Source organism: Pseudopipra pipra, chromosome 19, assembly GCF_036250125.1.
Source record: "Pseudopipra pipra isolate bDixPip1 chromosome 19, bDixPip1.hap1, whole genome shotgun sequence".
NCBI lineage: Eukaryota > Metazoa > Chordata > Aves > Passeriformes > Pipridae > Pseudopipra > Pseudopipra pipra.
The window spans coordinates 9087647-9108555 of NC_087567.1; the positions used below are offsets into that span (position 1 = coordinate 9087647).

A 20909-nucleotide genomic window follows, 5' to 3' on the forward strand; every position below is an offset into this window, starting at 1 on the left:
TGGCGGTGACGGGCGGAACGGCTCCCGCGGCCCGCGCGGGGTCACGGCCGCTCCCGCTGCCCCCGCCCCCGGTGCCGAGCCTGCCGGGCCGCCCCGATAAACCCGCCCGCTCCAGGACCAGGGTTTCGGTTTTGTGCTCCCAGCGCCATGCGGGGTTTCGCTGCTGAGGGAGCGGCCGCTGCAGGAAATGTGTGTGCGCGGCCGGGAAAGCTTCGCCAAAGTCCTCTGTCACCCAGCGAACCCAGGAAACGTGCCCTACCAGAGGTCGTTTTATTTACCCTTCGTATTTACCAATTAGCAGCGCACAGGGAGAAAAAAATTAATTCTGTGTCAGAAGGTTGTTTTCCCAATAATGGTGTCTTGCAATAAATTACAGCCTCACCACTGCTTTTACCCTTCGCTTAATTGCTGTTGCTTCTGAGGGCAGTTCATAATGACATTACAACATTACACTGGGTCAGACTCATGTTGGCCTTGGCTGCCCAGGCTCCTTTAGCTCACCCTTGGGTTAATTTGGCTGTGTCAATTCTCTTCTCCTTACTAATTTCAGTTCGAATTAAAACATAATCCTATGAGATCTTTCAGACTCTTTATTTCATACCAATGTTCAAATTTGTGATACTTTATAAGGTGATGAGACAACAGTAATTTATTTATTAGCCAACATTTAGTGGGATATGTGAGCAGAATTCAAATTACTCCAAACTAGCTAATGCGAAGATTTAAATACAGAATATTAATTTTCAAATAGTTTCCTGTCTGCAGCTATAGTTCAGCCAAGGTTTGGCATCCTTTTATATCAGGCATTATATACATGGTTCATGATAGGGTTTGCAGTCTAGTTCAAAAGGAGGTGCAGGTGGCACTCAAACTGCTTTGCTCTTCACATTGCAGCAACAATCCAGTGCTTGTGGAAGTGAATTTTCACCAGCATCTTTGAGTTCTGATTTTAAAACCAGGATTCCTGCAGATAACTGGAAAACTGAGAGGGGCAAACCTGGCAAAACCTGGTTCAGTGAGGAGTGGTCTGAGCTCACCAAATGGATGGTAGAGCCTTCCTGAGCACTAAATTCAGCAGTCTGAAGGCTCCCTGAGCTGCAGGATCCCAACAAAAGACTGCATTGTGTGAGCATCACTGTATCACCTTAATTTAGTCTTATTTAATTAAAAAGGCAACATTCTATTTGAAATATATGTACAAGTGTATTCAATCACCTAGGACAGGTTTCTGTTCATGGCTGTCCTTGTATAGAGGCAGACCTTTGAATCATTATACAGTGCTGATGTTAAGTCTGGAGATAAGATAATGGTGGTTTTCTTAACAACAGCTTTTCCCTGTAGGAACATTCCCTATGGCTGAAACTGTGACTGGTGGGTTAGTTTTAGCCTTGTTAAACTATAAGCAACTCACTAGAGCTTCTGAAGCTTTTTCTGCCCTCTCTTTGCGCACGAGTTAGACAACATATGGCCTAAAAAGCCTGACCTCAAGAGAAATATTTTTGCACCTGAAATGAGGTGCTCAGCAGAGGCTTCTTCCATAGTGTGCTGAGCAAAGGCTGGAGCCAGTCAGTGGGAAGAACTGGACACAAGCTGTGTCTGACCAGGGTACCTACCTCTGGGCTCCGTGGTCTCTTGGGAATCCTCTTCTAAATGTGGAAGAGGGGGGGAAAGGAAACATCTCTGAATTTTTTAATCGCTCAATGCTGTAGGAATGAATCCTTTTGTTGGATAATTATCTTCTTCCTATCCTACAAAAAGACAATGGAATAAAGTAATGCTTATTTATTTTAATATTTCAGTATCCTGTGTATAAATACACAGTCATTCTGAGAAACAGCAGCCTGCAGGCTTTAGGAACAGGTATGTACAGTCAGGAGCTGCTTTTGAAAAAAATTACTTTAATCTTTTAGAATATGTGAGGGAAACATTTAAATATCTTTAAAAGCACTGCTTGAGCAGGCTGTAAAATAATAAGTAATATTTCTCCGCCAGAACTACTGTGAGGCTCAGTTCCCTTCTATGTAATGCCCCCATCAGAATTTCACAGCTCAGGGCAGTTTAAAGCTTCTACTTTTGTGAGAAAAGAACATTACATGAGCTTTGGGGTTCCACGTGGTTTTCACAAATCTCATTTGCCGTCAGATGCCGGGGAAGACCCAGGAGCTGCAGGACAGGCCTTGCAGTTTTATCCTGAGAAGCTTTAAAGGGAATGAGGCAGCAGCTGTGCCTGAGTGCGGGAATCTTGGCACACACAGGGCTGTGTGTGTGTGTGAGAACAGCTTTACTCTTGGTTTGTTTGGTTGCCAGTGGTAAAATATTAAATGCAATGGAAAGAGGCTTAGCATGGAAAAGACAAACAAGGCTCCAGCCCACTCAGTGTGTGCAGAGCCCGACAAGGGCTGGCAAGGCCGGGGCTTCCCAGGGAGCTTTAGCTGGCCCTGATGGTGGGTATGGAGGAGAGCTGGAGCTTCCTGAGTGCCACCCTCCTTCCACTCCACAACCACAGTGTCCTCAGCACCCCCCAATTCTCCCCCACCAACAGTTTCTGTGCTATCTTTGGACCTGAATTCTCTACATTGCAAATTGCCCATCCTGGCCCCCACACTGATCCCAGTTCCTGGCACAAAGGAGCACAGCCTGGTCATGCCCTCCTCAGGGAGCCTCCCCAGCCAGCTCCCCAAGCCTGGCTCTGACTCTGCTTCTAAAATGCCCCTGGGAACTGCAGAAACCCTGAGCTCTTGTTGCGTCCTGTGCTAAAGCACATTATTCTGGGGTTTGGGGGTGATTTTTTATTACTGCTTCATTTTTAAAGCTGAGCTGAGGATAGATCCTCTATTATTAAAGGCTCCTAAATTGCCAAGTATCAGTGGAGAAATAGCTTTATGCAACTCCTCACATCAGAGAAGTCACATTTCCAGAGTCAGAGGAGGTTCCAACTTCCACCTGTCTCTCTGCAGCTGGGGGTGAGGTACAGGGAGCAGCAGCACAGCCTCTGGTGGCTGCCAGGAGGTGAAGTGGGTTCACAGAACAGGCTGAATCAAGGCCAGCAAGGTGTGCAGAGGTAGAACATGCTGTCAAGGTGACACCCAGAGGCAGAGCTCTTCCCAGGGAAGGTACTGGGTCAAACACTTTGAGTGCTGTGAATTTGCACTGGTCTCTCTCAGACTTGCAAAACATTCGTGATGTTTCTCACAGCTCTCCCCAACACTGAGTCCAGACAGGGAGAATGGCCAGTGCACACCTAGAGCAGTGATGCCACCCCTCACAGGAGAAGAGGGGAGTCCCTGTGCTGTGCAGAACAGCCACGTGCCTGCTGCCAAAGTCACAGCAAGGTTGGAAGAGCTGGTATCTGTATTTCAGTGTACCTGGCAAATGCACAAAACTCTAAAAGCCTGAAATTTGATCTGCACATGGTGGAGAAGTCAATACCCCTCCCTCCACAGAGACCTTGGTGAGTTAGAATATTCTGGCGAGTGCTGGAGTCCTCAGGAGAGCAACTGTGACAAAATACAAAGCTGGGGGAAGGTTAGGGGACACTGGACTACATTTTGTCTGGGCAGGTCTTACACCACAAAGCCTTGACAATAACAGCAGATGCTACAGACCATTTTCTATTAATCAGGAAAAGCAAAGCACAAAATGAACAGTGGGGTGTCCTGACCTTTTAGCTGTCAAATCGTTCACCTATTTTAAATCTACAAGTAAATTTAGTCCTGCCAGTGCAGAACAGCTGAAGATACATATTTAAATCAGGCACACACGCTGCCAGTTTTCCACATGCACAGGTCTGCCACAGGAGCATTAACAGAGCCAGCAGTGCCCTCCTGCTCCTGCCTGGCAGATGCTGAGGTTCTACACTGATGGGCTTAATTTAAATGGTTAGTAAAGGGAAAAAAGAGCACTGACTATAGACTAGAAATGAACAGCAGCTTCAGATCCACAACTCCAAACCAACTGTCCAATATACAGCATGAGCTAGGTCCGTAATGATTTTTTGGGGGAAGAAGGAGAACATATGGTCAGGTCATCTATGATGATTTCATTGTCCTCTGTCTTCACAGGGAAAGTCAGAAAAATTAATCCAAATTAATCACATGCGTGACTTGAAAGTTACACTGGAGTCCTGCATGAGTGCTGCTGCTCAGCGTTAAAGTGGCCTTCATTTGATTTAACTTTCCTCCTTTTCAAAGTGAAGTACACTAAATCAGATTAATGCCACTTAATTCTGAATATGAATATCTGCATAGGGTTTAATAGAATTTAACTAATCTACTTTAAAATATAATTCAGCTAAGGTTTCCTGAGTATCCCCTTCGAGGAAAGACTCACATCAATAGACTTAATGGGAATTGTTCCTGGATTGTGTTGGCATGAGGTCAAAACTGACTCAAAACATCACTATCATAAAAATAGTCACATCTTGCTCTGATGTCTTTGTTCTGAGAGCATTAATATCCAACCCAGAGCTGAATGTATATCTGGTGGCTAAATAAGGAACCTGTGCTCCTATGTGCCAATGCTCCTAACCTGAGGCTACCTAATTTAGGCAATGGGAAGGGAGAGGCACCTCCAAAGGGCAGTTCCAAACAGGACTCTCAGTGGCAGTACTGGAGAGCAGAGCAGCCTCAGCTCAGACATGCCAGGTGGGTGCCCACTGTGAGGCACTGAGAATACTCCTCTCACCATCCCTGTGCAATTTTAGTGACCTGATGCATAATGCAGTCTCCAAACCTGACCAGTTGCCCTGTCCAGCTTCCACAGCCATCTGCTATTGCTGCCTACTGCAAACAGCATCACACCGAGCAGGACAACATCTGGCTCCACGTGATCCTGGGTTTTTTCAGTGCCATTAAATCTTTCAGTCAGCTAATCTATCAAACCAGAATGCCTGAGTCGAAATTTCAAGTGCTGATAGATAATGTGGTATGTTTTTCACATAAATCCAGGGAAATATACTAAGGAATCTGATAGGTACACGGATAGTCTGCCCTGGAATAAAAACTAAACACAGTCTTAAGCTTTTAGAACATCAAATCCAGATTCCAGGCAATATTAAAACCTTCCAGATTTGAGGGAGACTCACCAGTGCTGCCTTCCACTGCATTTAGACAGAGAATTAATCTTGATATTCAAAGCCTTCCAAGACTTGCATATTTTAAAAATAGCAAAATTTATTTCTTTTGAAGTATGGGCTTGTTACAGCTATTTAGGAACCTCTTACTCAAGTCAGATGGATCTTGAGCCTCCCCTGGGGATTGTTTAGATGTCAGTGTGCATCCATTAACAGGTTGGAAACTGTCCAGGACAATATTGCAAGAAAACACACCATGTCCAGGCTTCCTTTCTGTTTCTTCCCCTCTTAAATAGAACTCTGAGTAGGTCCTTACAAATTAATCCAAGGTTAAATATGATGAGTAGGGCAAGGAATGCAAAGAAACTCGAATGAGTATTAGCTATGCATTCTGCTCATTGGTCAGCAGGGTATTTCTCTGCAGTGGGAAGGGGAGCATGGAGTAAAAACTTCACTTGGGCAGTGAGAGTCTCATCTTGCCCCAATTCCTTCACATATTCCTGTTGTCACTGACAATAAATGTGCAAAGGTCTTACTTTTTCACCAGCACAATGCCACATGCTGAGTGTCCAACCCTAATTCCATCCAGACACAGAGTTCAGGCAAAAGCTTATGACCCCAACAGGTTTAATGTTGCCTTTCATTGGGTATTCCTTTGTGAAAGGAACAACCAAGCTCTTGTACACAGGCAGGCAGCTGAAAGGAACAGCCACCCGAGAAACAAGGCAAAAGGGCAAACCTGGAGGAGAAGCTGATGCATTCAAGGTTTCTGCCAGCTGAGGAAGGTTGGCTTTGAAGATGCAGGAGGAGGGCAGTGCTTGGAGTGATGGTGAGTCCCAGGGTCTGGCAGGATCAGCCTTCCTCAAAACCAGCCAGAGCCATATAAACCCTGCAAGAATGACCTTGAGCAAAAAAAGGCTGCTGAAGTGCTTCTGGACAAGTGCTGGCTGAAAGGACTGAAACTGCATGAAGAGAATATCATCTGATTCCTCCTCTGTTCAAGGAAATGGAATTTTGTACTTTCTTTGTAAATGAAAGGCTTGCGTCAAAGTACCTAAGTGATCAATTTTCCCTGCTATTGGAAACAATCTGCTGGGCCTAAAACCATCTAAGTGCTTTGGTCAGAGATGGGGAATAAAAGCTCCATTCATTTCCTCGTGGAAAGGCAACACCTTCATCCCTTTGACTGCAAGTGCACAGAGCCTGAAAACCCAAGGATGCATGAAAGGTGATTGCTGTGCTGAGAACATGAGGGCTGCTGACACTTCTCTGCCCTCAACCTTGGCTTTCACTGACAGAAGTACAAAGTAGGTGTAAAGCAGCTACCAAGTGATTTTGCACTGGTGGAAACGGCTCCAGAAACCAGAGCAATCAGGACAATCAGTCGGTGGGAGCACACAGCCCTCTCTGTGTTTGTAGGCAGTGAAGGAAACACAGATGTGACCTTTGTCAGGCAGTCACTGCACTCATTAATGCGTCAGAGATAATAACTGTTACACACGAAAATCTGACCTACATATGCTACACAAGAGGAAAAGGCAACAATTTACTTAAGACTCCATTATACTGTTAATGATTATAAGCTGAAAAATTAGAGCATAATGCAGGAAACTTGTAATTAAAAAGCATCAATTATCATTGTCTCCTTGTAGGGGACATTAGTCAGGTTTGCTTTCCACAGTCCCACTGGGAATACAGATAGACACGTAGGACTGGGTGATTCATCCTGCAACGGTCAGAGAGGAATCAACTCAGTGGGAGAAGATCAGCTTCAGGAAAAAGAACATGATTTAAAAAAGAAAGGAAAAGAAAATAACGACAGTTAAAGACAGCCCTCTCAGGGTTTCTCATTCGACAAAGCACAGGTGTGTGTCAGGCCAGCCCCAGGCTCCCTCCAGCGATGACTAACCGGGACTCACACACCGTACACGATGTTCTGAGGCTCCAGGGCTGAGCCAGCTCATACCTTCAGTCATGCTGAACATGCCATCCCTCTGCACAAATCAGCCAGTGCAGGATGTCTCTTCAGAAGGCTGCATAATTCCCCTCTCTGCTCCCTGAGGGTCCCTGACTCCCGGCCAGGGTGGACACATTGCCTGCAGGCTGTTTGAGGCTCAGCACCCTCAGGTGGAACCAGTTTTTCCACAGTGCCAACACATGCTGTAGGTACAGTCAGAGCTGTTCTTCCAGCCCTGAGGAATACCCTGAGCCAGGTTCACTGAGGTGGTTTTCTGCTGTTCTCCTTGTCTCTATGCCAGCATTTCCAGGAGTCCAGGGCAGTGCAAAATACTAAATCCTTATCTGGAGGCCACAGAATCAGAGTTCTGGGAGTGTCAATGAAGGATTTCACCTGACTGTGGGAAGCACTGGCCAAAGCAACTGAAGCAATCCAGGCTGTCAGGTCCTGATTCCCTGCCTGGGTGACACAGGCACAGGCAGTGGCTGGAAAATGGGATCTGGCATTTTGCAAGCAAGGACTGCACTCAGACACTCTTGGCTGTACCTGATTCCAGCTCTGCCGTGGATCACTCTGCAGAATCACAGCTCATCTCCAGCTTCTGCCTCATAACAGATATTGCAGCTCTCAGCATTCCTAAATATGAAAGTCTTGCTCTTTAAATCTCCTGTTCTTTAATGAGCATGAAGTTGAAACAAAAATGTAAAAACCAACTCAAACAGTAATAAAATCAAAACTAAGCTTTGCATTATGGGAGACTGTGGGATTTTCATCATTACCATTTATTCAAAAGCAATCTATATTTCCTATTGACAATCTCATGTTAATTTAATAACCTGGGTGGCCGCAATTTTTGTTAATTGACTTACACTCTGACCACAACTTAATAGACCTAACAATTTTTTCTTCCATTGCACTCTCACAGACTGTTATCAAGCAGAGACACCAAATTCACCCCTTCCAGTAATACCAGGACTCAGCCCATTTAAGACGAACCCCTCATCTTGGTCCCACTGATGTCAACTTCTCTATCTCTCTGCTCCTGAGGAAAGACCAGCAGCTCTCATTTTCACTACCTTGGAAGCATTTATCCCCACACGAGGCAGAGAGTTCCCTAAGGAAAAGGTGGGGCTGGAAGGTGGTGATTTCACTTGGGAGATGACAGAGTTCCACAGTTTACTGCTGGTTGGAGCTTGAGCCACTCCAGAAGATCCCACTAGGAAAGAGCCTGGGAGGGCAGTGGGAGCCCTGGGAGCTCAGGGTTTGGCACAGATTAGTTCCATGAGGACAGAGCCAGTCAGGGCTGTCAGCTCGTCACCTCTGAGCAACACAACATTCACAGGCCAGACTCTTCTGCCCTTGTAGCACTGTCTCATTGATTTGCAAAGTGAAACTGTGCCAGTCACAGTGGAGACTTGGCTCTGCCTGGAGTTAAACAGTGGATAAACAAGAAGCCAGTGCAGAGGATTCAAAGCCTAGCTCTCCCTGTGCAGTGTTGACAGTGCTTTGTGGAAACAGGTGATTTCAGCAGTCACAGCTCCTCTGCAAGCACTGAACTGGGCTTGGGTTCTGTCAGCTAAATCCCAGTGTAATGGGATGTTTCCTTTTGAAGCACACATTCCCAGTGCCAGTATCTCAGTCTGTGTATCACAGGCCCCTCAGTGCCTCCTGACTCCATGTCCCCACACGGGACTGACACACCAACAGCACCAAAAATGAACCCTTTGTCTTCTTGGATCGATGGTGCCCTTACCTGCAACAGGGCTTTTTGTTAAGGGGTGTATTTTCTGCTTCTCCTAGTGGTCACAGGGCTACTACAAATACAGGAATGTTTGTGACATACCACCTCCACAGCACTGATTCTGTCCCAGCACATTCCCAGAGCATCACCAACACCGTGAAGTGTGGATCTGTTAAGGTGACCAGACTGATGGGTTGTTTCTACCCAAACCTTCCACAGTCTGGAGGATTTCTCACCCCCAGCTCTGCCCACTCCTCTCTGTCTTTCATTTCATCTTATTTTCATTTTTTTCCTTCACTGTAATAAGCCTTCATTTTAGGATCTCCTTTTATCTCCCGAGTAAAACATTAAAACAAAAAGACAACTACAGAAAAATCAGGGCAGTAACCAGAGGAATATGAACTGTCGCACTGGTCACTTCTGGTTTTCGTTCAGTGAAAAAATTGTCATATCTTCATTGCTCAAAAGGAGACCCTGATTTCATCTACCACTCTCATGCTTTCAGAATTATACAGAAATATATTACTACTCTATTCATTTCAGAGGCAGATTCCATCTTTACCGTAAGTAACAGTTTAGTTGTGGGATTTCTCCTCAAACAATACCTGTTGGATCTGAATTCCTCTTGGCCTTGGGATTGTGGTCAGAACTGTGTGAGGTCCATTTCTAACACGCCCTTAGAAGTTCACACAGTCCAGCGCTCCTGCAGATCCAGATTGATGGGGCAGAGCCCGAGTGCCTTTGCAGTGGCTGCCTTGGCTTCTGCTGCTTTGTGCTAAATCTTTCATTTCAGCTTCATGCTGTTATTCTGTTTCTCTGTCATCAGGCTTTGCAGGTGACTCCCTCCTCGAGGAAACTGTGATTTCTTTTGCTATTAAATTTAAAATTTAACTACAGTGATTATTGCCTGTAATGGTGAGAATTTTTTCAGCCTTCCCACTCAGCATGTCTGTGGCTGGTGAGAAAATAAATTACCTGTATAAATACAAATGCTCACATTTAGCTGAAGCTTCCCATGCAAGCTACATTAAGCAAGTCTCTCTAATGGGAAGACTTGTGATTTAGAGTGGAGCATTTCAAAGCATGAAGGCAATAAAGCCCCGTTCTTTGTGATTCTTTAGACATGACAACTTGCTTATTACCTTCCAAATAACAGCAAAAGTGATGCTTATTTTGCTTTCACCAGCCTACTTAGAAAGGCCTTGACATTCTAAATAATAAAATGTGCTAGCACTTTAAATCTGTACTGATACTTTATTACTTCCAGTTTGATTTCTAGTTTAACTGAGGGGGGGTGTTGTTTTACATGTGATAGCTTTGTTTTTCTCAAACTTTGTTTCTTTTCCCTGTTCCTGTCTTCTCCTTTCCTTGTTCTTTGTCCTCTTCTCTTCCCTGCCCCCAGAAGCTGTGGGCTCATGATGCAAGACAAGCTTAGGGATGAATTGCAGCATAAAGAACCTGAACAGAACCAATCTCATAAAGCAGCAGGTGGAACAAACACATAACACCCTAGAAAAGTAAATAAACCGTGAGGTTTATCACCCACCGATGAACAGGATATTTACTCTGCTCAAAGTAGTGCCTCAGCATTTACAAACAATTCACTAACCTACGGAAGAGGGGAAGGAGCCATGGCTGGGAGGTTTACACTGCATTTAGGAACCTCTTCACAGAATCACAGAATGTGCTGAGCTGGAAGGGACCCACAAGGATCATCAAGCCTAACTCTTAACCCTGCACAGGACCATCCCCAAGAGTCACACCCTGTGCCTGAGAGGATCATCCAAACGCTCCCTGAGCTCTGTCAGCCTCGGGGCTGTGCCCACTGCCCTGGGGAGCCTGGTCAGTGCCCAACCACCTCTGGGGGAAGAACCTTTGCCTGAGATCCAACCTGACCCTGTGCCCTGACACAGCTCCAGCCATTCCCTGGGGTCCTGTCCCTGTCCCCACAGAGCAGAGCTCAGGGCCTGCCCCTCCTCTTCCCTCACGAGGAACTGTAACTGCAATGAGGTCTCCCCTCAGTCTCCTCCAGACTGAACTCACCAAGTGCCCTCAGCCGCCCCTCGAGGCCCTCCACCATCTTCGCTGCCCTCCTTTGGACGCTCTCTAATGGCTTAATACCTTCTTTAAGAGCGGCTCAGTCTATTTATTAATTAAAAGCGCGGGAAGCCATCCCAGCACCGGGGCCTTCCCCTCACACACCCCCCAGGCCCGGGGACCCGCCGTTCCCCCGGCGGCCACCAGGGGTCAGCGCGGGAGCGGCGGCGCTGAGGGCGCTGCCCCGGGCCCGGCACATCCCGGGAGGGACCGGCACAAACACCCCCCAAGGAGCACAGGGGCACCCTCCGCACGAGGAAATACGCGGCTGGAAATGAAAAAATAAAAAAATTTAAAAAAAAACCCCAAAACAAAAAAAACCCAAACAAACAGCGGCAAGGAGGAAGAGTCTGTTTGAAGCATTTCTGTGTCTCACTGCTAAAGCCTCAGCTCTGTCATAGTGGAAATATTCCAAAGTTACCCAAGTGAGGCCGTGTGGTGGGTAAGGCTTTCCCTGCATATGCTGGGTGGAAGCAGGATGTGGTGCTGCTGGTGGAATCGCTCGGACAAGGCAGGGCACAGAGATCCTGGGGATGTCCATCCCAAAGGACAAGGCACTGCATGGCACAAAGGGCCCGGGCATGTGCCATCCCTTTGCCCTGCTCAGAAAGTAAATATTTACCCACACACCTCATTTTATATTTGCTGAGCTCAACTCGGTGACAACGTTGAAATCTGAATTTCGTTTGGTTGTTTTCAATCCCGTACTGTTTGAGGTCTAATCTGAGCTTCAGTCTGTTTCAGTAGCAGATTCAAGACTTACTTCCCAAATGTTTCCTATGGGATAATAAGGCTTTTTTTGGCACGTGCTCATATCAGGACTTTGGGTCTCCTTGCATAGCTGTTTACTTCATGGGCCCATTTACCTTGTCTTCACTGGAGACATCTGCTGATCTAATGTCCCATATTTTGAATTACTTTTGTTATCTGCAAGACAAAACAGAAGGGCTTAAGCAGCACACAGCACTCTGAGAAATGGATAGCTCACATATGTTTCAGTAGGGCAAACAACTTGTATTAGACTAAATCTAAAATAATTTAGGATTATTCCAGACAAGAGACAAGCTGAAAGGGAGCAATGATTTGTCCCACTGCAGCTCCATCATGCCCAAGTGACATTCTGAAACTTCCCAGAAACCAGAGCATTCCCGAGCTGTGCCAGGGGCTGGGAAGGAGGAGCTTTTACATTTGTACTTCAGTAAAATACTTATGTGAACTCCCACACTGAATTCTTAAAACAATTTAGTGTATTTACCTGCTGCTGAACTCCAGCTCTGAGTGCCTGGAATCACTTGGTGCAGAGATGACAATTCCATATGCAAATCCATACGATGGATCTGTGTGGCTCATCACTAATAAAAAACCTCACAGGCATTCCTTTGCAAGTGGTCACTAACATGAATGTGCAAGATCCAGTGCAAGGTTCAATTCAGAGTTTTCTTTATTAAAATACCTTTTCACATTCCTTATACTAAGGCATTTGCATGGACACTCATGGGATGCTGAAGGAACATTTGTCAACAGAAAGAGCTGTGAAGTCAGTCAGTTGTGACAGGCTTGTGATACAAACAACATTTGCACAGGGAACAATAAATTAGAGATATTAGCCAGTAACTGGAGCTTGAAAATTTAAACACTTGGAATGAGGATATAAAACCCTTTTGTGTTTTGTGGTTGTTTTGCACCCTTGATGCAATGCTTAAAGCAGTAACTATGTATGCATACAGAATCCATGGCCTCTCTTTCACTATTTTCTAATTAAAATGAAAACCTTCTTACCTGTGGCCCAGATCTTGTAGTAATTTAATCTGCAGTAAGAAAAGGAGAGCAATTGCAGTGCCAAAGGCCAGCTGGTTATGGGGCTAGGACAGCATTTTTTCTGGTTTGTTTTGTGTTCTTTTTTTAAACTAATGCAGCTGAGATAAGCATGGGCTGCAGAGATTAGATCCAGGTCCAGACTGGATCCATGTTAGTGGTTTATCATGCTATACAGAAAAAGGTTAGGTATGGAGTTCCATACTGGAGAAACTGGGCACAAGTATGACTTCAGATCGCTCCTAAAATCAAAGGAATAAGGATTATACATAACAGGATTTTCAGGTATAAACTCACTGACCTGGGTGCAGTATATCCACTCCCTGAAGACCTATCATAGAATCATCCAAAACAACTGTGATGGACAATCATTTCTTGAAGAACCATCACACCAAACTAACCAACAAGCACCAGACCTTCTAAAGGGGAAAAGCAGTTTAGCAAAGAATAAAGACTATTTGTGCCCCTCCTGATAGAAGCACTTGGTAAAGTCTGAATCTCCCAACAGTTATTCAAGTTTTTCGAGCACCCAGAGCTCTCTCTTCTGTCAGGCCCTCCCTGCAGTGAAGCATCCCCAGGGCTATAAGTGAGCTGGCTCCAAGCCTGGTAGCAGTCCAGCTGCTGCAGCACAGGGAGTTCAGCACAAGCTGCAGGATCAGAAAGTACATCCATGGCTGGCCAAGCTGTGCTGAGCTCTGCTCTGCCACAGAAGTGTCACTGATAACCAAGCTAGCAAGTTCAAAGCAAGCTTAGATATTTCTACGTCCTACTGGCATCCCAGTAGTCACTGCACTGTAGAAATGTGCTTCCTCAGCTGTAACTTCCCCTTTTGTTTCCTCAGAGAATGATGAATTGGAGGCAAAAAAAGGGCAAAATTGCATTAGCAGGAGAAAATAAAAATGAGAACCTGGGTCAGTGGTTTCTAGAGCCACTTTCCTATGAGAATTTTTATTCGCAATTTTTTCCATTAAATGCTTTAGGAACATCTCTATTGTTCCCCCTAAGGAAATAAACTTTGAAAAGAAGAGTCTGGCAAACTCATAAATAACTGCTGCAGAGCCTTTGAAACATTTGCAACATCTTCCATCTTGGCTTGTTTTCTTCTCCCAGCTGATCTTTGAGATGACTGTTCTAAGTAGCATCAGGATGCCCTGATATTCTCTGTTGGCAACAAGAGCAAAAAAGAAAAAAACAAGGTGTGAGTATAAATGTGTCCCTACCCTCTTGCCCCATAGCATATTCCTTAGAATGCTGCACAATGAGCTAATAGATATTCACAGTTCCCTGGGGAGATATTAGTATTATCTTCATCAGATATAAAAGGAAATAAGACAGTGGGAGATTTAGGTCAACAATTACAGGCTAGACTGCAATGCTGTTAATCACCAACATCTGCAAGCGGGTATTTACTTTTAAAAGTTGGATTTTTAAGGGAATTGCTGGCACTCAAGACATCTGGAAGTCAGATCCTGTATTTACTAGATGTTCAGCTGCCACAATCAGATCCTCAGCTTCAGTTTGTGAGAAGGAAAACCTTTTCCTAAGGCTGGTGTCTCCCAGGGAGCAACGCAGTGTTCAGCTTTGGGACACCATGTTCCTCCAAGAGCCTGGCTGCTGGGAAGAGGATATCTCCAGCACACAGCAGGGACACAAACCTGGCACTGGGAACCACAACAGGCAGTGTGCACATGGAGCAGTCCAGCCAATGGGAATGGGCAGAGAGAGATCCCAAACTTCATTGTTTTCACATTATAGGACAGAAATAATTCTGTCCACTGGGGATTCACAACTGTCAAGTCTTTCCTGACATTGGTTGCCAAAGCAAGTCTTCCTCCAAGAAATTTCTAAGAGTACATGGTGGCCTCTAACCTAATAGTTTAGTCTGTCAGCACCGAGGCGCCTCATTCCTTTTGTGGACTTACCCCCAAAGGATTTGCCCCATGAGTCAGAGGCAGGAATTCCTGGTTTATAATTCAGTGTTTATTTCAGAGTATCACCTTGTTTTTCATATCCTGACTGCCTGAAATCTCACCCCCCCCCAATTCTAAATGGACACATCCTTCATCTTCCTTTCCTGTCTGAAACTACTGTGCCATGTCACTGTGCACAGTTAAACACATGCCAGCTCCTCCTTCAGAACTGGCTGTGTTGTGCTGGCAACGTGAGTTCCTTTGCCACTGAGAAAATACTTTTGGGATCACTCAAGCAAGATGAGAAAGTAGCTGAATAACACCTAGAAATTGCACCAAATGGATGTAAATTGTACAGGTTTCTGTCTCAGAGGGCACACGCTGAGGCTGAGCAAACAGGCAGCTAAAAGTACACGATGTCCTGGCCAAGGCTGCCAGTCCTCCTGCACCCCCAGGACAGAATCACACAAACACACACACAGCTAAGAGGGAGCAGGAGAGGAGGAGGTATGAAGTCAGAACGTTCTGCTGAGGTAAATTTGACACAATACCAATTAGGATTTGGCGAAGTGGCTATCTCATTGTCAAGATATTTCCTTCAATATGTTTTCAGAAACTGGGACCATTAAATAACTTAGAAAGATTGCCAGCTCTGATTTCAGGAAGGAAACCTCCTCCCAGTTCCTCTCTAAGTAATTCATTTCTTTTGCAAATACTTCCTATGGATGGCATTTAAGATACAAATTTCTGAAACGGAGGAGATGGAGGGAAGCAACCCCCAACATAAAACTTTAGGTTCCTTTCTAAATTACCTAAAAGTCCCAGACATTCAGGTTCAAGGTACTCTGGATTGCAAGTCAGTCACAACTTGTACTGCAGCTGGGCCTTTTCACAATTCAAGTAATTCAAATTTAAACTGGTTGCTTTTCTAGAACCTCTCTTGACATAACACAAACATTTTGAATGCATAACACAACACTTGCTGTCAGTACACAGTGTTTACTAAAGGCCTGAGCTCAATTTTGTGATTGTGTCTCAGTGAAGATGAAGCAAATTTCCTAGATTTCCCTGCTGGATTATATTTATTCTGGCAGAAACTGTGTAGGGGCAAACGCACAAAAGCAGGGCTGGCAATCATTAAAATGATTTGTTACATCTTCCTACTCCACAGAGAAGAGTGTTTTGCCCATGACTTCTGGAAGAGCAATGCAGAACTGAGCGTTAACAGACTTTATCTGAGCAGTGGAATCCACATTATTTGATTTTAGGGAGTAAAAAGGACATCAGGATCCGATGTTGAGCCTCCACCATCATTACTGAAACAAAAAGGCTGCATGTCCTCCCATCTCTGAAAACAGCTCTTACAAAAACACTCTTCTCTGCTGGGGTGTCCTTTGCCCCACACTGCTGGAACATCTATTACATCCTACATAGTCAAATTCCACAAGTTTTTTGACAGGCCACTAAACTAAGGAATCCATCTGGCATTCCATGTGATTAAGATGCCAGCTGACCACCTGAAGGCCTCCTTTCACTCACAAAGTAAGGGAGCAGCACATTAAAAGCAACTTCAACTCTGAGCCAAATACTTAATTTGACTATCAAGAAGCAGAACAGCTGGGGAGGAAGTCTAAGCCACTTGATCACTTTATAAGAAGCATTTTCCTTTTCATGAGTAGGATCAACAACCCCTCATTTGGACCAAACCTCTGAGAGACATCACAGTCAAGCACTGTGTGAAAATGAGCTACAGGAAAAAAAATAGCTTCTAGAAAATAATGATACAAAGCACATTAGTAGTTCCCTGCCTCTTCTGTGCTGCCTGAAAAGTGGTGAGAGGCAGATAGAGGGGATGGAAAATCTATAACAAAATTCATCTCTCCATCCAACATGGTGCTGCTTTTTGCCACAGGCTATATTGTGAATAGAACAGGGCTCTGGTTTTTTGCTGTGTACTTTAAAGCACTAATACATGTTAAAAAAAGGAACAGTTACTATGTTAGTACATGAACAGTATAGCAAAGGGGGGGACAATGTCTCAGATGTGAACTGAGTAAAGCTACTTCCAGGAAACCTCAAGTAGAGATGTGAAGTGTTAAAAAACTGACTTTTCTTTGGGGTGTTTCTGAAAATGGGATTAGTTTCACAAAACGGTTTTATTACTTTTCTACTGTTAACAGGAGAATAATAAAAGAAACACAAAGAAAACACTGCCCTCAGCTGACACTTCTTCCTTGAATCTACCATTACCTCATAGATTGTCTGGCTTAGCAAGCTTTAATAGCCCAATTAATTATGAAAGTTATTTACAGGGTAGCCAGTGCATTTTCACTGACTTTTCCATTATAGTTCCATGGAGAGAGATTTCACTCACTTTCGACCACAGGAAAAGAGAACAAAAAAAAACAAACTTCATAAAACTTCTTTTATCCTGTGTCCATTATAAATTAGGTAGGTTGTGGAAAAAAGAAGACAAAATCTCCTCCCTGAGCTTACACTGATGTCTGTCACAGCCTTTCTTGACCATTTTTTACTTTGTGTTGGACAGGGACAAACTTTCTTCTGCAAGGAATTCCTGGTACAACCCAGAGGAGGGTTCAGCTCAATGTATTTTTAGAAAATCGAGAGCAAAGAATAAAAACAAACCCTTAAACTAAAAAAGACAATGATACTATAAACCCTCCTGGCCTGTTTTAACACGAGTCTGTTTATTGTAAGGCAATCTGTGACCTTCAGTGCACTGCCAGTGTCTGTAAATAATACAATGGGCTGCTTGTGTGTCCCGTGGGATGGGAGTGCTGATGGAGCCTTTCAAAACTCACAGGGATGCCATAAGCTGACGTAGGCTGTGCTATTGTGACTCTTATTTATGGGTCTCTCCTTTTTTCTTTTGAACTACAAGTTCCAAAGTCACAAAGTGGATGGTAGAAAAAAACCCCCTGTTCTGCATAGTCTGAGGTTGCATTTGAGAGCAACATTCATAAAAGTACTCCTGAAATGGAAGTTCCCTGCCTCTGGGATCTCTTGAGAGCAGAGTAACAGCTCATTCAAGACATTCCTTGGATTTTTAAAGAAAATCCATATTTTTTTCACTGGCTCCTTAGCACTATGAAGCTTTTCACCACCTACAGAACCTTCACAAAACTCCAAAGCTTTTCAGCTGAGATGGTCCATATATGGATGGTACTAATCTCAGTTCTTGGTTAGAGCAGCACAACTGACCCAGCCATGACCCAGCAATGTACTCTGCAATAAAAAACTGTTTGCCTTCAAAATTTCTTACACAGTCTCAGTTTAGCAGCAGCCCTTGGAGTCACCCCACCTGCTGTACCAGTGGATGGAAACACAGCCAGGAGGAAACAGTCATAAATAGTGAAGTGACTTCTGCAGGTTGGGGTGATTCCTCCTTAGTTTGACTCCTCACACCTTAGAAAGGACCTGCCTTTTTTGGATATCCCAGTCACAGGATGTGTGTGTGAACAGGCACATCCCAAGGAGAACACCCGGCACTGAACACCCGGGAACTGGAACAACAGCTCTGTCCCCAGGGTCACATTAACCAGTTCAGCAGGTTTTCATATGCAAATCTCGAGTTCCTCAGGTCCATCAGGAACCTGAAGGAAGCAGCAGCCATGCCAACCTTGTGCCATCCTGCCAGTAGGAATATCTGTGGCACATATCCAGAGCTGTGCAGGTGTTCAACACCAATTCCTGGGAGATCGTTATTTGCCATCTCCCTCCTGCACCAGCACCACCAAACACCAGTCCCTCCCAGGGGTTTTAGAGCTGATCATTCTATAAATGTGGGACTGAAAGGCTAATTAAGTAAGAATATACACGAAGAGATTGCCCCTTAGCTGTCCTGTAAAGGTCCTGGGCAGCAAATAAGCAATGAAACCACAGCAACACTTGAACATTGTCTCACTAGATACACAGTAATCTCAATCCAATGTCACCACATTTAATTGCATAAACCATATACTTACAGAATGCCTGTTTTCCATAGAATCTGCAAAATAAAACACAACACACAAATTACAAAATGGCACGTTGCAGAGTTCTGTGTTCCAGAAAATGCAGGTTTTTTGTTCTTCAACCTTTTTGTTCACCTTGAAACGATGTAAAATTGCTACCTACAACTAAGCCCAGCTCTGGACCTAAGGATTATCCAAGCTCTAGTTTAACCCAAGTACAGGGGTGAGACCAAACATGTCAAAGACCACACTGACCTGTTTGACAGCTTTTTGATTATGGGTTAGAGCAGAAGTCTCTCCTGAGGGTACGAGCTGTTACTGGACAAGAGAGTCTTCCTTTAAGAGGCAAGTTCTCAGGAGCATTATACTTCCTAATCCAATTCCTTGCCAGGAAAATAACGTACTGCAGAAATCCGGTGTAGGATACAATTTTCAGGGCCAAATAAGATCTTGCAAAGGTACCTGAAATTTTATTAATACAAAGTTGCTCGTTCCCAATAAAGCCTGAGAGTCAGCAGGCTCTTTCCATTTAGGGTCAGTGACCTTAAGATTAGATCTTAGGGGTTTTTTTTAAAGAAGTGGATTTAGCTATTCAGAAGTTTCACAGAATACATTCAATAAATATATATTTGCCCTCTGAGAGGAACTCCAGTTTTAGGAGAGGAGTTCAAGTCTTGTTGAAAGTGCTTTTCTGTTAGGATACTTCACACATGACAAAAGTAAGTGCTGAATCTTGAAGGGTATTTTCTTGGAAAATATATAAAATTCAGTGGAGCAAGGCTGTGTGGAGGAAATTCATCTAATGCTCAAAGCAGAGGGTTTGGACTGGGGCTCTGGGTTAATCTTGCCAGTATTTTTTCTGTAAATATGGGATAGTGTCTGAATCTATGTTTTTTCCTAAGTATTTCGTTTTTAAATAGCAAATACTAACATCAGCCCTCCCATAGGCAGCACACTTCTGTAAATTTTGAAAAGTTCTCTGAAATCATTAAATTAATATTATGCAGAGTATTACTACCATAACCAGACCTTTATAAAGGTGTTTTAGAGATTCCCTTTTCAGCAGAAGTAACCAGGAAACAGAGGTGAAGGTCTCTGCCATTGTACATTATGAATTTTCTCCTGGACAGTTCTACACAGAACTATTAGTCCAGGCAAAGGATTAAAAACTGAAGTGACAACAGCACCTTGTACCAGTGCACAAACCAAATTTCAGTGCAAAATTGATCTCAATGTTTGGCAAGATTGATCCATATATGTTTAGCCATTTTGATAAGAAACAAAATTAAAAATTACGTGGAACACACATAAAAGCTTTTTGTGTCCTGAAAGCCGATAGAAGTGAACAAAACCACCCCTGACCCAGTGCTACATCAAAGCTTGGCTTTAAGTAGACAAAACTATACATCAGGTTTATGAAGTGAGGTATTAACAAGCTGTCATTTAGTTCTGTCACAGTGTATTGTGCTCACAGGAAGGAGGAAATGAGAAATTCTGTGTAAATTCCCAACTTCAAACGACGGGATGTTGGCTGCTCAAAGCTTCTGGGTCACAATGACAGATATTCCAACTCCTTGTTACCTGTCACCCAGATCCAAACTAGGGTGGCTTCCTCCCTGAGTGTCACATCTGTGCCAGAAGAATGTCAGGATCTGTGTCCTGGGGCATTTCTAACAGGCACCAACCAGGCAAACCAGCAGGGAGCCACTAATAAAAGCACAGTGATCCAGTGCTTTTCTGATTCTTTGCTGTGCCAATCTTTTCACAGCCTTTCTGTTTCTTTTCTTTTAATGAGGTTTTTTCACTTTTTTACTGATTTTACTGTGATGAAATAGAGAGATTTTTCATTATGCTTGACTTTCCCTTACTACCAAAAAGAGGGAAAGGAGATATGCTGGGTTCTAGTCATATACAAAGAAGGGCAAACAAGCAGCTGCATGTTTTGTGAAAAGACTCGGAGCTGAAGGTCTGATACTGATGATTTCTAAAATATTCCCAAGTCTAACAAAGGTGGGTGTTTTTGTGGATTTCTGACAGATTTAAACCCTTGCTGTTGCTTTTAGTTGATGGGATTTTAAATTCAAAGGCCACATTTTTACAAAGGAGTGCATTAATAGCAGGAATTTAAGACACTGTCATCTCCACTTGCTCCATCATTTCTTGTTGCTACAGGTGATGGAGAAGAGAATATGAGCCTAAATAGCTGCAATTCTTAATCCATCTCCAACCCATCTCCAACCCTGGTGAAAGCCAAGCTGTCAGATCATGAGCTGAAGGTGCTGAACTGCAGGAACACACACACTACACTCTGCCAAGCCCTTCACTGGAGCAGTAGCTTCTAACA

At 44.2% G+C, this 20909-nt stretch overlaps 1 protein-coding gene across 9 annotated transcripts in view; it reads right to left on the minus strand.

Moving 5' to 3' along the window:
* Window positions 1–12289: 12289 nt before the first annotated feature.
* PECAM1 (platelet and endothelial cell adhesion molecule 1) overlaps window positions 12290–20909 on the minus strand; it is a 35935-nt gene continuing 27315 nt past the window's right edge. For all 9 annotated transcript variants that reach the window (XM_064676382.1, XM_064676385.1, XM_064676381.1 and 6 more), the window contains 2 exons: window positions 18578–18600; window positions 12290–13842 (listed from right to left, as the gene is read on the minus strand). In XM_064676382.1, the coding sequence (XP_064532452.1) occupies window positions 13813–13842; window positions 18578–18600 (53 nt within the window). In that variant the 3' untranslated portion in view covers window positions 12290–13812. The remainder of the gene's footprint in view (window positions 13843–18577; window positions 18601–20909) is intronic.